Here is a 19,076-nt window from a genome sequence, read left to right as displayed (position 1 = left end):
CGGTGTGGGTCCGTGGACGTAGGCAGTTTGGCCGAACCACGTTAAAAATATCGGTGTTATTTTTTCTTCGTTTCATATCAGTCGATATTTAAAATATTGCGTCACACTAGATCCAGGGTGGAATTAGTTGCGTCTAATTTCCCAACAACTGGTATCAGAGCCAGGTTGGTGGCGAAAATATTTTTTCTTCCGCTGGCACTATTCACGTGAGCCAGGTTGGTGGCGAAAATACTTTAGTTATGAGCCAGAATCAATTTTCAGGCCCAATTCCTAAATGTCTGGGAAATGGATTTTCTTTAAGAAATCTTTATCTAGACTCCAACATGTTGAATTCAAGCATACCTTCAAGCTTATGGGGCCTAAAAGATTTGAACTATCTAGACTTGTCCTCAAATTCATTAAATGGGTTTTTACCTCAAGAGATAAGTAACTTAGGAGCAGCAATACATATAAACCTATCGATGATGAATCAGTTGTCAAAGTCTATTCCTAGCACTATTGGGAAGTTGCAAAATTTGATTAATCTGTCTTTGGCAAATAATAGACTAGAAGGTTCTATTCCTGTGTCAATGGGAAGCATGATCAATTTGGCAAATCTCGATTTGTCATACAACAACCTTTCTGGTTCAATTCCAAAGTCTTTAGAAGAACTTCAACACCTCGACTACTTTAATGTCTTTTTCAATAGTTTAAGTGGAGAAAATGACTGCACTTGGTCTTTGAACTACAAACGAAACAAGGCACTAAAGATGTTTAGAATACATAGCGAAAGCGAAAAGTACCGTTATCTATATCTATTATGCAAAACGTTTGTTAATTACGATTATAAAAAAATTCACAACTATAAGCTCTTAAATTATTAAGTGTCAGAATCGAAAATATTTATATTTTTCAAAAAATAAAAATAAATTTTATACTTGTATTCTCTGGCTAAATAGTGTATTAAAACTCAACATGTTATATCTTGCCGATTACATGTAACATAAGCATAAATTAGAAATAGAAAAAATAATTTATAATTATCCATTAAAAACACAATATGTAATGAAAATTTAAATTGGCAACAAGCAGTTCCAATTATTCGATTCAAACTTGCCTAATATATATATAGGGAGAGGTTCAAATAAGAACCACTAAATAAAATTAGAACGGAGAACCATTTTAAGCCATTCGATCATCAAGATCTACGGTGGATGCATCATCTTGGTGGATGAATGCAGATCCTGGGTTCGAATCCTGAAGGGAGCAAATTTTTTATTATTTTCGGATGCATTAAATTTAATAGCGAATGCATTAATTTATATAGCAGATGCATTGATTTTAATGGTTCTTATGTTCTCACGATAAGTGTGGTTCTCATTATAACCACACCATATATATATATATATATATATATATATATATATATATATATATATATATATATAGGGTGCGGTTATAGTGAGAACCACAATTATCGTGAGAACATAAGAACCAATAAAATTACTGCATCTGCTATACAAATTAATGCATCCGCTATTAAATTTAATGCATCCGAAAAAAATAATTTTTTTGCTCCCTTCAGGATTCGAACCCATCACCTGCATCCATCCACCAAGATGATGCATCCACCGTAGATCTTGATGATCGAATGGCTTAAAATGGTTCTCCGTTCTTATTTTATTAGTGGTTCTTATTTGAACCTCTCCCTATATATATATATATATATATATATATATATAGGGGTGGGCTAGGGTGAAAACACCCCTTAGTGTATAAAATAGAAATAACTACTAACCATAGATCTACTTAATTGGACGGTCCAGATTAGATTTTTATTAATTAGTTGATTCAAATTAAATATTCTAATGAATCATGCAGAGTTTTCGATTGAGGCTATTTCGGGGAAATAAAAAATCGGCTAGTTATCTACACCAATCTTCCTCCGAAAATAGTGTTCAATTTATTTGGAAACTAAATTATGATATGATTGCCTGTGAATTAAAAGGATTATAGGGTTTAGTTTCAATTATCTCACTTTACAACTTCCGGCGGCGTGAGCTTCTGGATTCTTTGCAGACACATGACGATTCCAGTTTTTTTTATAAAAAAAATCATACTGGGCTAGAGGTTTATAGATCGAACATGTCGATTATGAAATCAAAAAGAGCGGGTGAGTGCGATTGAGACCCCGTCTATGTAAATAACTATTTTTTGATGTGTTTCTTTTTTTTTTCTCTTGGTTGTAAAATTAGCGATTTTGATTTCAACAATCGAAAAATCGATGGTTTCGATTATGATTCCAACTTCGTGATATATGAATTAGTAGTGAGAATTGAATAGTATGCGATTATTGATTTATAATTTTATGATTTAGACATCGCTCTATGTGTTCAAAAGGAGAAATCAGTGGTTTTCGATTATGGTTCCAACCTCGTATCATATGTTGTTTGCATATGTTGTAATGTTTATATTTATGAATTTGCGTCGATATATATTTATGTTCAAAAGGAAGACAAAATTTCATTGATTGAAAGTGAACTGCAATCAATATATATATATATATATATATATATATATATATATATATATATAGGGTTAGCTTATATTGAGATTTTAAATATTTTGAGATTTTGAGATAAATGAACATATCAATAAATTCTTTGAACATAACCAATATAACTCATGAACATATGAATCTATTTAATTTATTTAAAAAACACGCCACTTGTAGGGATTGAACCCCAGACCAACGCGCGTTCATAAAAATTAATTGACAAGTTCATCAAAATGTACTTATATGTTCATTTATCTCAAAATCTCAAAATATATATAAATCTCAATTGAACCAATTCCTATATATATATATATATATATATATATATATATATATATATATATTTATATGTAGAGAAACTTTACCTGGAGCGATGTAACCCAATGTTGCTATCGTGGTGGTTAACACAAAGCTATCTCCATCGCATAACAACTTTGCTATGCCAAAATCGCTTACATGAGCTACCATGTCTTCATCTAACAATACATTACTAGGCTTCAAGTCGCTGTGGACAATGGGCATTGAATAACCATGGTGAAGATACTCCAAAGCAGATGCAACATCAATCATTATATTCAATCTTTCCTTCAGATTCAAGCAATAGTTGTGGGAATATAACCATTTTTCAAGGTTTCCCTTTGGCATATATTCAAGTACTAATGCCTTGAACTCTTCATTGGAGCAACTACTTATGACGCTTGTCAGATTTCTATGTCGAATGCTACGTAGTATCTCACATTCGACATCAAATATTCTTGAAATACCTTTTAGCTGCATATTAAACACCTTGACAGCGATATCCCTCCCATTGTTAAGAATTCCTTTATAAACAGAGCAAGAACTCCCAGTGCCAAGTAAATTGATTTCATTGAATTATTCTATTGCTTGCACCAATTCATAATAAGAGATTCTTTCCGGCACAAAGGATATCAGTTCATCAACTTCTCTTGTTATCTTTTCTTTTCTTTTGTATCTGACAACTATAAAAGCCAAACAAACAAGCGAGGTAATAGCCACAATCCCAAAAATAATAAATGAAGCTCGTTCCACCTTCTTCCTCTTTGATTTGTGATTAGAAACTGAAGAGCAAATCTGGACATGGACCTTCGAGATTCCGCACAATGCCTCATTACCCTTAACAGAGTCCATAGTGAAGTTTCTAAAAGAACCGCCATTAGGAATTTCTCCAATTAAACTATTGAAAGAAACATTAAAGTAGTCGAGGTGTTGAAGTGCTTCCAAAGACTTCGGGATTGAACCAGAGAGGTTGTTGTAGGATAAGTCAAGAGTTACCAAACTGACCAAACCTCCCATAGACACAGGAATAGAACCTACTAGTCTATTATTTGCCAAAGACAAATTAACCAAATTCTGCAACTTCCCAATAGTGCTAGGAATAGACTTTGACAAGTGATTCATCGATAGGTCTATATATATTGCTGCTCCTAAACTACTTATCTCTTGAGGTAAGAATCCATTCAATGAATTCGAGGACAAGTCTAGTTTGATCAAATCTTTTAAGCCCCATAAGCTTGAAGGTATGCTTGAATTCAACATGTTGGAGTGTAGAAAAATATTTCTTAAAGAAGAAACATTTCCCAGACATTTTGGAATCGGTCCTGAAAATCGATTCTGTCTCATATGTAAAGTATCCAGCTTGAATAAATCACATATAGCATGTGGAATGGAGCCTCCCAACATGTTATCAGACAGATCTAATCCTTGAAGGTCAAGTAGATGTTTGATAGTGAGTGGAATATTACCAGATAACTCATTGGCATCCAAAGCCAATGTCATCAAACTGCTTAGATTGCCTATTTCAACAGGAATACTGCCACTGAATTTGCAGTTATAGGCATAAAATTCTTGAAACGAGGAAGATAAGTTCCCAACAGAATTTGGAATGACACCGTATAGTGGGTTATCACCAATTGACAAACTAGTTAGAGACCTGCAATTTGTCAATGAAGTAATGAAGGAAGAAGATGGTGCCTGGGTAAGATTGTTGTCGAACAGGAAAAGATATTGGAGAAGTCTTAGGTTGCCAAGATGAGTAGGTATATAACCACTGAATTTGTTTCCAGCAAGTGAGAGAATTGTGAGTTGAGAATAGTTAGAGATAGAATTGGGTATTGCACTACTTATGAAATTTACGTCAAGATTCAATTCTTCAAGAAAGGGAGAGGCATGGCATAAATGGGTTAGAAGAACCCCTGACAGAGCATTGTCATTAAGAGAAAGAATCTGAAGAGTTGAAATGTTAAAGAGCTCTTGTGGAATCAAACCACTCAAGTTGTTCATACCTAATGATAATATCTCAAGTCGATTAAGTTTGCCACATTCAGTGGGAATATGACCTGAAAAAAAAAATGAGATTTGGCATAAACGCGGTATTATTTCAAAACTGTAGCTTAAATACTTTGTAGCTGTTCTTGAAGGAATATTAAATTGAATTAACGTTCCGTTTGCCCGATGATCATTTCTTGGAATATTATTAATTTATCATACAACGATTAATCCCTAACATGCTCCTATGAATTTAAGTGCTGCACGTTGGAGTTCAGAAATACCTGAAGAATTCAGAAGAATTCGTCAATTCGCAGCTGAACAGACCAGTCAGCTTCAAGCCTTCGTTTGATGCCTCAAACGTCCTCAAATCGTATTTCTCACATAAATACGACTTCTTCATCTTCGAGAGAGCTTTCCGTGGCCGCCTGTTTCGCCTGAATCGGAGTTCTGTGGTGGAAGTTATGGCTGTTCTCCCGAATCTGCCAGAACTTGATTTCCTGCGAAAAATCTGACTGCAGCTCTGATCTTCTGAACTGTATCCCGCTCAGCTTTCACCGTTGGATGGACAACGAACTGTGAAAGTCCCAAGAGAGAATGCCCACACGATTTCCTGCGCCCCACACAGCTCTCAAAACCCTAATTTTATCAGTGTGTTTTCCTGAGAGCTGACAGCTGTATTTATAATAAAATAAATACGTAGGAGGCGCAGATTAGGTGTAGGAGGCGTGTTCTCTCTCTTCTTGGGCTAGGAGACTTTGGGCCAGTCCAGGGACCAGATACAAGGAATAAAGATGAGCCTCAAATAAATTAATTTATCTATGGTCAGCCCAGACCATAATTAATTTATAAATATCAGTTCATTCCACTAGAGAACCAATATTGACTTACCCCTTTATTGCCGGTGATGAGTCGGGGCTTGTATTTAGACTTATTAAATCCTCGTATTTAAAATATCCGACATCCATTAATTAATTAGAGATCTGACAGCCTTAATTAATTAATCTCTTTGTAATCCTTAAGTAGTACCACTCAAACCTTATTATTGCGCCTGAATTAAATCAACCTGCAGGGTTTAGCGCAATAAACATTATTGAGCTCCTTAAGGGGATGTCATTATCCTATACGGATACGAGTACTAATACACATAATCAAATATCATATATTAACCGCTATCACCCAAGATACAGAGTACTCAAGTTACTATATAACTCTTGCTCATAGTAAATCAAAGTGATAAGCGAATCAACATATATATCTGAAATCTTATTAGCATTAAGATCTTATAAGTTACCGAGATCTTTGATTCTTCACTTAAGTCAGATAGAAGAATGTATCTCACTGTGGTCCTATCAATACGTTATGACGTACCAGTATAGACAAATAGTCAAGACAAACTACTTCCATCTATACCGCAGCCTAAACCGATGACTCGTCCTAAAGTCATCTCGGCTGTGATCATATTATATCTCTTAAGGTTAATCCAATTATATGGTCTTCTGTGATCTACAACACACCATATAATCTACTTGTATAGAGATAGAGAACATATATATGCAATCATGAACACAATCAGATAGGAGATTAGATAGTGAACTTAGGAAACATTGTATACAAGCATAAAACGTTCTTGCTTTCAGTATACAAATCCAGCAATCTCCCACTTATACTAAAGCAAACTTTTAGTATACAATGCGTCTATTTACCAATCACTTAACACTTCTCCCACTTATACTTAAAGTTTCCTAAGTGGGTGGCATGAATCGCATTCCCATCTTCCAATGACCATTTGCGATAAGCCTTTTGTGAAAAGATTAGTAGGTTTCTCCAATATGTGAGAATTTATTCTATGAGCACAAAACCTCGATTTACGAATAATCGTATAACTTGGTACTTACTCTCCATGTGTTTGGCCCCTTGTGGTTCTTGGATTCCCTAGAGTTTGCAACTGCACTTGAGGTATCACGAAGGTGATGCTCTCACGCAAACTAGGAATCACCCTTAGATCCTGGAGGTAGTGGTCAAACCAAAAGGTTTTACCTCCCAAGGAAAACACATAGTTCGAGGTAATTATTCTTTGTTCCGGTCAGCCTGGAAATCCGAAATCGTATAATCCAAAAAGGAACTAAACTGTCTAACTGGTAAACTATCCTTATTCTCTAGTCAGGGACTTGAAAATATAATTTACCACAGTTCAGTGTCCTTAACTAGGACTATACAAATATCTTACAACCATGCTAACTGCATAGCAAATATAAGATCTCGTACATAGCAATCCATACATGAAGCTATCTACTGCGGAAACGTAGAATACTGCCTTCATTTCCTCAACCTTAATAGGCATCTTAAGACATAGTCTTTACATAAAGGAACGCCATATCTAAAAGGTAGCAATCCTTTCTTGGCGGTATTTATACTAAAACGAGCATTCACAGTATCAATGTAAGACACTCGAGATAAGCCCAACATCATTTTCTAGTGATTCCTTATAACTTTGATCACAAAGATGTATACTGTACCTCCTTAGTCTTTCATATGAGACTGTTCGGATAACCATTACTTTATGTCTTGACAATAGCTCCATATTGTCGCCAATTAGGAGGATATTGTCTACATAAAATGCAAGATAAACCACATCACCGATGACACGAGAGCGATTGACACGAGATGCTTCTCTCCCTCCTTCACGTAACCTTCAGGTTGTTGCACATGGTTGTCCTTACCTTTTTCAAGGTAATATATATGACATCCATTTGCCAGACCTCGAAGGTTTAAGTGAGCTGCTATGGGTAAAATGATCCGAATTTTCTGAGCATGGCACTGGCGAAAATATCATCATAACCTATACCCTTACATTGGGCATAACCTTTCGCCACCAGTCTAGCTTCGAAAGCTACGACCTTGCTCATTCGGACCTGTCATTATCTTGTATACTCACTTACAACCTAAGGCTTTGCTGCCTCCTGGTAGAAAAATTTTCTAGTATACACCCATATTCTTAATGGATTGCTCCATTGAGGCGTGCCAGGAATCTACATTCTCGTCTTCCACTAATTCCATGTAGATATCTGGGTCGATTCTCTTATATTCACTACCAGGGACTGAATCCAAAGATCTTCCCAAGAACATAAATCGATCGGGTTGTCCCACAACCCTCCCACTACAATGGATCTGTGATGGCACATGTGTGTCAACAGTGCGTGCAGTGTCTTGTGGTACAAAACTCTTGCACACTTGACTTGGGTGATGGAATCGCCTGTCTAATGTCTTCAATTTCTTGAAGCACACTATCTGACTTGGATTAGTGATTATTCCCATAGTCCACTTCTAAGAATCGTGTGTCATTGCTAATAACCATCTTCTGATTCTTTAAGACTAATTGCAAAGATGCATAACTCATCATCGGACATATTTTTCCAAGAGTGACCTATTTCTTCTCTCCACCACACCATTTTATATAGGGATTACACGGTGTAGTAAACTGGGTTGGAATCCCAAACACTGACAATGAATCAGAAAGATCATTCCTAACACATTATTGGCCCTTTATCCCATTTGCCATGAATGACCTGGTCTCCATCTTTTCCTCTATACAGGATTCGCAGGTTCGAAATAGTACAACCTGGATTGAATCCAATGTACTTATTTAGACGCGAGCCTTTGGATAGATGTGACCTATTTCTAGGGTATCAATATATGTGTAAGATCCTCATGAGAGATTAGCCTTAACTTTTCTCTTTCTTTTCTTCGATGATGTAAATACAATATAATGGTATTTTGTAGACAAGTTATAGTATGAAGAGAGATGTTCAAAAATACCAGAATAGACAACTTTGTCATTTCTTATGATAGAAATACTACTATCAAAAATGACATGTGATCCATCTATTCAAAATTTTGAAACATGATAAGGAACTCTCAAAAACTAAACTATGTCTTTAGAACTTAAAGACAAGTCTCCAATTGCAACAACTGTGACTCTAGTCACGTTGCCTATGAAGACAATCATCTCATCACTTCTCAGCTTCCTTGTCAGCTTATAAAAAGCCATGCAAGGTGTAACAACCATTATCAGTTTCTCTCGTTATCTACTACTCACAACTGAGTAGAAAATGAGCTGATATGTCTCAGTTACTATAGTAAGTGAAGTACCTTAACCCTTTGCCTTGAGTATTGAAAGAAGAATCTCCAATACTCAATCTTATCACACCACTACTCCCACTATTTTCCTTGTCTTTCTTGCCCCTTGGACCCTTCTTCTTCCCGTCATTCGACGAAGAAGATGGCTCTCATTTGGCAATAACAAGTGCTAGCACATCTCTTTCCCACAACTTTCTTAGCCGTAACTAGAGCATTCAACAACTCAAAAGAAGTATTATCTTTCTTGCTCATAACAACATTGAGGCGGAAGTTCTTAATTAAAAGACTTGGGAAGAGAGTTCAGGATGATATCGACTTTTGCCTCACCGTCGATACTCCCACTGAGCAAGTCAAGTCAGTTAAAAAATTGCATGACATGCTCGTGCACTGAGCTGTGCTCACTCATAAAAATAACAAGATTACTCTCATCAAATTTAAATGAGCAGCTCAGTCCGACTCTCCAAACATTTTCTTGAGATTCAGCATGATGCTAATAGCATCGTCCATGCCCTGATATTGAAGCTATAAGGTTTGTGACATTATACTCATAATATAGCATATAGCCACATTATTCGTCTTATGCCACCTTTTATGTAATTCCTTTTTCTCATCAGTTGACTATTGTTCGGACCATAAGAACGTGGAGTAGTAAGCAACACAAAAAATTGTGTTAGTTTGTGATAAAGATAAAATTCCAAAACTGCGTTTCCATTTTATATATGTGGACCGGTTAAAACACTTTGTGCAAGAATAAATAAACAGTAAGAGACATAGACATATCTGAAAGTAACGAACATAAAGCACATAATTCGTAACAATAATATTGTAACCTTTTGATAAAACAATATTAATGAAACCTCCAACGGCTCAAGGAATCCCATGTGCAAGCCACGTTGGGTGGACGTTTACACACGAACTCCTCAACCAGACTATTCACCTAGTCATTTAATTTCCATGTCAACTTAACCTTTTGACAAAAGAAATTAATAGTTGGCACCTTAACTAGACCATATCATCATCAAGAAGGAACTCCTTTGGGAGTTGTACATTGTACTTGATATGATATCTAAGCAATGACCACATTTTAACCTTGAAAATTAAATTCTCGAAATTGACATACTCACTCGGACCATGCCGCTTTCAATTTAATTTTCTTGGTTATCTTATTTAATTCCATTCTCCAAAGTACTTATGAAAATTACGCAAGTAAGCCACGTTGGGTGGACGTTTACTGCATAACTCCCACTACTTTAATGGTTTAAATACTTTTATAGAAACCTCATCTGACAAACTTATGAAAGAACAAATATGAAGTAAGCCACGTTGGGTGGACGTTTACACATATTGTCAATCATTTTGTCTAGAGACCGCATGTGGAGGTCTATAAATTTTAAGAATAAAATTAATTAGAAATAACCACAATTTAACTTTGAAATTAAATTCTTGAATTTTGACATACTCACTCGGACCATGCCGTATTCAATTTAATTTCTTAGTTATCTTATTTAAATCCATCCTATAAAGTATTCGTGAAAAATTATACGAGTAAGCCACGTTGGGTGGACGTTTACTGCATAACTCCCACTACTTTAATGGTTTAAATACTTTTATAGAAACCTCATCTGACAAACTTATGAAAGAACAAATATGAAGTAAGCCACGTTGGGTGGACGTTTACACATATTGTCAATCATTTTGTCTAGAGACCGCTTGTGGAAATCTAAATAATTTTAAATCATCTATAAAATTATAAGCTTAGTCTTTTTTCTTTCAAAAGGTTTGATCATGCTCAACACATAATCCTAAATATGCTCATCTAGAACGCAACATGTAAAACATGCTCACAGAATTCTAAAACATGCTTAAGAAAACGATAAACCTAGCATGCTTGTCTAAGCGCAGTTAATAAAGCATATTAACAAGCAGAGACGAACAAAAGCAGGTAAAGAGCATAAGGGATTAACACCACGGCATGCAAAGAACAAAAATAAAGAATTAAAATTCTTCGTGACCCATTCGTGGAATCCCAACAGCTATTCTATTACATTTAAAAATAGAAAAGAGAACCCAAAAACTAAACATGGCCCGAACACTTTTAGGCCCGTCGTTGGAATTAGGGTTTGGGCCCCCTAGGGTTTGAGACACGCAGCTAGGGTGGAAACCCTAGCTGCCGCCCCCACGCACGGCAGCAGCCCGGTGCCGCAGCAGCCCGACGTGCCAGCCATTAGCACGAGTAGCCACCCGGTCGGCAGCCCACTAGCAGCGTCCGGCAGCAGCAGCAGTCCAGCGCCTCCAGCAGCGGCGGCACCTCCAGCAGCTCCAGCGCACGGCGACAGTAGCAGCAGCAACTTCAGTAGGCGGCAACAGCAGCGGCAACAGCGGCAGCGCGTCGCCCGCCGGGCACGCACCGCCCCTGCCGGCTGCTTCCCCATCGCTCGCCCAGCCCCAGCCCGCCTCGCCTCGGCGCCCACAGCCCCATGTGCCCGGTCCCGTACGCCGCCCGCATGTCTCCTCCTTACACCATTCATCGTCGTTGATTCGTCGTCGTTCTTGTCTCGTTCTCAATTTTACAGATTACATAGGAAAAACAAATACAATTCGAAAAACCTAATCTAACCACGGATTTTCTCGTGGTGAAAAACGATTACAACGTCAAACGACGTATTCCACGAATCAACAGACCACGAAGAACAACAGCAGTAAAACAACGCACATTATTAATCGTACATAAATTAATAATAGAGCCAAGAAAATAATCCTGGGCTCTGATACCAATTGAAGGAATATTAAATTGAATTAACGTTCCATTTGCCCGATGATCGTTTCTTGGAATATTATTAATTTATCATACAACGATTAATCCCTAACATGCTCCTATGAATTTAAGTGCTGCACGTTGGAGTTCAGAAATACCTGAAGAATTCAGAAGAATTCGTCAATTCGCAGCTGAACAGACCAGTCAGCTTCAAGCCTTCGTTTGATGCCTCAAACGTCCTCAAATCGTATTTCTCACAGAAATACGAGTTCTTCATCTTCGAGAGAGCTTTCCGTGGTCGCCTGTTTCGCCTGAATCGGAGTTCTGTGGTGGAAGTTATGGCTGTTCTCCCGAATCTGCCAGAACTTGATTTCCTGCGAAAAATCTGACTCCAGCTTTGATCTTCTGAACTGTATCCCGCTCAGCTTTCACCGTTGGATGGACAACGAACTGTGAAAGTCCCAAGAGAGAATGCCCACACGATTTCCTGTGCCCCACACAGCTCTCAAAACCCTAATTTTATCAGTGTGTTTTCCTGAGAGCTGACAGCTGTATTTATAATAAAATAAATACGTAGAGGCACAGATTAGGTGTAGGAGGCGTGTTCTCTCTCTTCTTGGGCTAGGAGACTTTGGGCCAGTCCAGGGACCAGATACAAGGAATAAAGATGGGCCTCAAATAAATTAATTTATCTATGGTCAGCCCAGACCATAATTAATTTATAAATATCAGTTCATTCCACTAGAGAACCAACTTCTGAACTGTATCCCGCTCAGCTTTCACCGTTGGATGGACAACGAACTGTGAAAGTCTCTAGAGAGAATGCCCACACGATTTCCTACGCCCCACACAACTCTCAAAACCATAATTTTATCAGTGTGTTTTCCTGAGAGCTGACAGCTGTATTTATAATAAAATAAATACGTAGGAGGCGCATATTAGGTGTAGGAGGCGTGTTCTCTCTCTTCTTGGGCTAGGAGACTTTGGGCCAGTCCAGGGACCAGATACAAGGAATAAAGATGGGCCTCAAATAAATTAATTTATCTATGGTCAGCCCAGACCATAATTAATTTATAAATATCAGTTCATTCCACTAGAGAACCAATATTGACTTACCCCTTTATTGCCGGTGATGAGTCGGGGCTTGTATTTAGACTTATTAAATCCTCGTATTTAAAATGTTCGACATCCATTAATTAATTAGAGCTCTGACAGCCTTAATTAATTAATCTCTTTGTAATCCTTAAGCAGTACCACTCAAACCTTATTATTGCGCCTGAATTAAATCAACCTGCAGGGTTTAGCGCAATAAATATTATTGAGCTCCTTAAGAGGATGTCATTATCATATACGGATACGAGTACTAATACAGATAATCAAATATCATATATTAACCGCTATCACCCAAGATACAGAGTACTCAAGTTACTATATAACTCTTGCTCATAGTAAATCAAAGTGATAAGCGAATCAACATATATATCTGAAATCTTATTAGCATTAAGATCTTATAAGTTACCGAGATCTTTGATTCTTCACTTAAGTCAGATAGAAGAATGTATCTCACTGTGGTCCTATCAATACGTTATGACGTACCGGTATAGACAAGTAGTCAAGACAAACTACTTCCATCTATACCGCAGCCTAAACCGATGACTCGTCCTAAAGTCATCTCGGCTGTGATCATATTATATCTCTTAAGGTTAATCCAATTATATGGTCTTCTGTGATCTACAACACACCATATAATCTACTTGTATAGAGATAGAGAACATATATATGCAATCATGAACACAATCAGATAGGAGATTAGATAGTGAACTTAGAAAACATTGTATACAAGCATAAAACGTTCTTGCTTTCAGTATACAAATCCAACAGTTCTCACTCATAATAAAGATAGTGGACAAGCTAAAGATGCATAATTTACATGCACTAGCAGAGAAAGCTTGCACTGCACGCAATTTAACTAATTTATATAAAATTAATTAATATAATTAAATTATTATCATATTATATAATATGAGTAGTCGTACGTACAAATTTACATTTTCATGTATAGGGATGCGCTCCAATGAGACCCCCTAATTTTAGTGAGATCTAAGGCACGATCTGATGCATTTATTTTATCAATCCTATGGCTGATATTGTATCTGGAGGGTGATTTTTTTCGCAGGGTTCGAATCCTGGAGGGAGCAGAATATTTTAAATTTTGTTATTCATCAGTATATACTGCATTGTTCATCAGTATACAATTCATTGTTCATCAGTATATATGTCTTATTCATTACCAATTTTTTAATTTTTATTTTTCATCAGTATATACATCTTGTTCGTTAGATATGCGTCTTGTTCATTAGTATTATACTCCCTTGTTCATTGTCCTCAATGTTACACGAAAAATAGGGAGTCTCACTCATTATTTAACATGAAACTCTCTTATAAATGCTTGGATTAATAATGTTGATGTACAATTTAATCAGTACGAACTATACAATATAAAAGTATACTAATTGTTCAAATAAATTTTGATTTGCTTATTATATTCCTATTACACTCGCATGTAATAACTTCTTAAATATTGATGGTCCTGTCAATTTTATTTTTTATAATAATATTTATTTATTTTAGTACTTTTCTCCGAATCAATAGTGATACAAGTCTTCCAAAGTTTTGTGTTCAACACACTACAAAAAAATGTCGATTAACAACGGAATTTTTTGTCGCTAAACTTGAAAGTAGACAGAATATTTAATCGTAAAGCTTTACATTTTCAATTTATTTTATATTTTTATCTTCTAAAAAGTATAATGATCGCAAATAAAAAAGTATTATAAAAATTGTAGCAAATGAGGTAAACTAATTAAGGTGAATTTAAATTATTTTCTTACAATTCCTAATCAATATAGTAAATAATATATGTATATTGTCCCTTATATATGATTAATTTTATTTCTTTTAGTTATATCTTTTCAGTAATACCTTAGCATATATATTATCAATAACAATAAACTACTTACATATTTGGAAGTATAAGAAATGAGAGGGTGATATTTTTATTCTATAGGTGATATCTCTTAATTACTATAGTACATCATTTCGTATATGATTTTCAAAAGCTTTTTATGAGAAATAATATGATGTTGTTCTATCTGATTTTTTATATGATTAAAAATTAATCGAGTTTAACTTTAATTTACAATTTTAAACAAGGTTGAACTCTTCAAAAAATATTCTTTATAGACATTACATGTTATTTCATTTGTGTGATGATGATCTATATATTACAAAAAATTATCATCGAAACCTAATTAAAAGTATGGACATTGGAGTTCAAAGTTCATGGACATTGGAGCCCAAAGTTCATTAAAAATTTATCTACATTTGAATGGTATAAAATAGTAAGTTGTACACAAAGTAATAATTCAATACGTTATTAATTAGCTAGATAGTTCATAGCCAATTTATTGACATTTTAATGGCAACATCATTTGTTCCAACAAAATGAAAAATCTCTTCAATGAAATTAAAATATATTGAGGAAGTAAATTATAGCTCATTATAAAAGAAAGAAAATAAATTTGTAGCAAAGTATAGAAAATAAAATCACCACAAGATACACTACAAAAATATCGCAATTAATGACGGAATTCTTCTGTCGCTAAAATACTATTTTCTGTCGTTAATTACAGTTAATGACGGATCCGTTCTGAAATTTATCCTTTCGTGATAAATTCAATTAACGAAGGAAATTTCCGTCGTTAAATTTAATGACGGCGTAAGGGCGAAAATTTTCGTCACTAATTCGACGTTTTTTTCCTGTTTTTTTTTTTAAATTATTTTTTATTATTTCAATTGAAGTAATTTATTTTCAATTTTGTAATATATTTTGTACTCAATCGTATACACTTTGGTGTACTTTCCCGCGGGTCACCCATCTTGATAGTGCTCTAGTACAAGAGTGATTAACTTTAAAGTTTCTTTCGATTAATCACTAGTGTAGAAGAGGCAAACAATTGTTTTTATAGTACCTATGAATTCATTTAAATTCACTTTTAATATACAATTTCATTTATGCATAACCTTAAAATATGTCGACATGTATAACTAAAACTTGTTAATTTTTAATAATTATCGATTTTAAAAAAAACTATAAATTTTAAAAAAAAATTAATACAAAGTATTATTAAATTACAAAAAAAGTAATTTTAAATTAAAAAGAAAAATAAAAAGTATTTAAAAAAAATATAAATATAGTAATTAACGACGGATTTACTAAATAATACTCCCTCCGTCCCAATAAAAGTGGCCACCTTTCCATTTTAGTTTGTCCCATTAAAAGTGGTCACTTTCTAAAAGTAGAAATATTAAGTCCACTTAATTAAAATTAGGGCTCTAATTAAATCCTCATTTATCTCTCTTCTAACTGATCCACCTCTCTCTCTCTCTCGCTTCTCTCGCTCAGTTCTCTCTCCAGTCTTCTCACTCATCACTCTCTCTTCTAACCACCACTGTTGTAGGCAATGACTTGGTCCACTTCTCTGTGCAATCGGAAATATCTAACTCTCAATTCTTTGGGGTTCGACATCCCCTGCAACCTCCGGCGGCGGCGGCGGCGACCCTTTCACCTCACCGCGCGATTTTGGGGGCTAGGGCTCTGGTTGGCGACCCTCTCCCTCTCCCTCGCCTCTGCTCTCTCTCTCTCTCGCCACCCCCATGGCCGCCGCCGCCTCTCGCCCCTCTGGATTGGGTGTCTGGAGAAGAATATGGAGATTTGAGAATTTGAGATGCAGTGAGAAGAAGAAGCACCCAAAAACAAGAATGGAGATTTGAGAATTTGAGATTTGAGTGTTTGGATCGGGTGTCTGGATTGGGTGGTTAGTGTTTCAAACAATGGAGATTTGAGAATTTCGCATCGCAAATCCAATAATCCAAGCCAACATCTCTGCAATTTAGATGCGAATTCCGACATCTATGTCTGCCGCCACCTCATGCGTTCCGCCGTCGCCTCGACGGTGGTGCCATCGGTGAGGCCCACGACCACTCCCTCTTCTGCCTTCCGCTGTCGCCTTGATGGCGGCGCCTCCTGCCTTTGGTTTTGGAGTTCGTTTGATTTTGGTTTTGGTTTAGTTTTGATTTTGGGATTTAATTTAGTTTTGATTTTGGGATTTGATTTGGTTTTGGTTTGATTTTGATTCGCCAATTGTACCACTACAAGAAATTGATTTGATTTTGATTTAGGTATTTGGTTTTGGAGTTCGCCGGAGGAAAATGTGAGTTTCTCCAGCGACTGAGAATTGAGGGAGACCAACGGCTCCTGCTGTTGCTCGCCGGAATCGAAGCCGGAATTGAAGGAATGGGGCTGAGCTGTGGAAATTGAGAAGTATAGGTTGATGAAGATAGGTTGGAGAAAGGATTAATTAACTCACTAATTTTTGTGGACCACACTCAATTAAAACATAACACTCAATTTATTAATCTCCGTGCCAAAAAGAAAGTGGCCACTAATATTGGGACGGAGGGAATAAATATATATATTTTTAATTAAAAATAAATATAAAAATAATTATATAAATAAATTAATATTAATTAACGACAGATTTACGACGGGAATAATAAAAATAAAAAAAAATTTGAATTAAAATATTAATTAACGACAGATTTACGATGAAGATAATAAAAATAAAGTTAATTTTAAATTAAAATATCAGTTAACGATGGATTAACAACGAAAATAATTTTTGCCGGCAATCCGTCGTTAACGCCACATTTTTAACTTTGGATCCATTTTCATCGTTAATTTTGTCTTTAATTATGAGTTTTTTTGCAGTGATATAGAACTCATCATTCTAAAAGTTCATTAGTGAAATTTTGATTGTAAAATGAGGTCCAATAAAAGTTAAATTTATTCAAAGTATATAATAGGACAATTATTTAAATACATAAATTAGTTTTTTTGTTTTTTTGTTTTTTTGTTTTTAATTAAAGAAGGATCAATATCATACAACCATATGTAAACGTAATTGATTATAATATCATAATACTCCCTTCATCCCAGCTTTTAGTATCCAACTTTCATTTTTTGGCCGTCCCACATTTTAGTATTTTATTTCTATTTTAAGTAAAAATAGGTGGGACCCTTAATCCACTTTAATTATTTTAGCACTCACATAAAAGGTGGGACCCTTATTCCACTCACAACACACACAATCACTTTATTAAAACTCATGTCACCCTCAATTAAATACTAAAAGCCGGGACGGATGGAGTATCATATAATCAAATATAAACTTGATTGTGGAACCTTATACATATCCCAACAACAATATTGGTGACATAAAGTATGTATGTATGTATTATTATTATTATTATTATTATTATTATTATTATTATTATTATTATTATTATTATTATTATTATTATTATTATTATTATTATTTCTCTCTTATTTGGGATGTGGAGGCCCTAGATGGAGCGAAAGGAGATTCTACCCTCTAATCTAAGGGTGAAATATGCGAATATACAGATCTTGACCTTTCAATTGTAGATAAAGACCTTCTATTATTATCTTCCATATGAAGAAAATTTTGAGGAAAATAAAATTCCTACAAAGGCTAGGCCATGTCAAATGAATTCTGAATATTTAGAATTATGTAAAAAAGAAATAACTTCTTTATTAGAAAAAAAGATTAATAAGTCCTTCACAATCACCTCGGTCTTGTACAACTTTCTATGTTAATAAACATAGCGAACAAGAAAGAGGTGTACCTAGGTTGGTAATAAATTACAAACCCCTTAATAAAGTATTAAAATGGATAAGACATCCAATTCCAAATAAAAAGGATTTATTAGATAGATTATATGATTCAATAATATTTTCAAAATTTGATTTAAAATCAGGATATTGGCAAATACAGATTAATAAATCTGATAGATATAAGACTGCCTTTAATGTTCCTATAGGACATTATAAATGGAATGTCATGCCATTTGGATTAAAAAATGCTCCATCTGAATTTCAAAAAATTATGAATGATATATTTACTCCTTATAGTGAATTTATAATTGTTTATATTGATGATATTTTAGTGTTTTCTAAAGATATAGAAATGCATTTTAAACATCTTAGAATTTTTAATGACACTATTTTTATCTTCGATGATACCGAAGGAAACGCGACAGCGGTGAAAAACATTCTTCTACTTTTCCAGTTCCTCTCAGGCCTTGCGGTGAACTTCAATAAATGCAGTTTGTTTGGGCACAGGATTAAAGATGAAAAGCTGGCAAGGATGGCGGATTTTCTTAAGTGCAAGGTTGGTACTTTCCCTTTCAAATATTTGGGTATTAAAGTGGGGGCTC

General features: G+C 35.2%; 1 protein-coding gene across 1 annotated transcript; it reads right to left on the bottom strand.

The window, feature by feature from the left end:
- Positions 1 to 469: 469 nt before the first annotated feature.
- On the bottom strand, positions 470 to 4,837 carry LOC131007925 (receptor kinase-like protein Xa21). Its single transcript, XM_057934837.1, has 3 exons — positions 3,670 to 4,837; positions 2,902 to 3,357; positions 470 to 621 (listed from the first exon to the last, which is right to left on the bottom strand). The coding sequence occupies exons 1-3, from the start codon at positions 4,835 to 4,837 to the stop codon at positions 470 to 472; spliced, it is 1,776 nt and encodes a 591-aa protein (XP_057790820.1).
- Positions 4,838 to 19,076: the final 14,239 nt, after the last annotated feature.

This window comes from Salvia miltiorrhiza, chromosome 2 (genome assembly GCF_028751815.1).
Source record: "Salvia miltiorrhiza cultivar Shanhuang (shh) chromosome 2, IMPLAD_Smil_shh, whole genome shotgun sequence".
NCBI lineage: Eukaryota > Viridiplantae > Streptophyta > Magnoliopsida > Lamiales > Lamiaceae > Salvia > Salvia miltiorrhiza.
This window is presented reverse-complemented; position numbering and strand designations above follow the sequence as displayed.

Bases quoted from the DNA above. Each gene is read 5' to 3' on its own strand.
- LOC131007925 (XM_057934837.1), bottom strand. From the start codon at position 4,837: ATGAACAACTTGAGTGGTTTGATTCCACAAGAGCTCTTTAACATTTCA. The intron at 3,358-3,669 runs GTAATGAGGCAT...CTGTTTATAAAG, and splicing joins CACTATGGACTCTGTTAAGG to GAATTCTTAACAATGGGAGG. The intron at 622-2,901 runs GTAAAGTTTCTC...GAATTGAACCAG, and splicing joins ATTGGGTTACATCGCTCCAG to AAAGGTTGTTGTATGACAAA.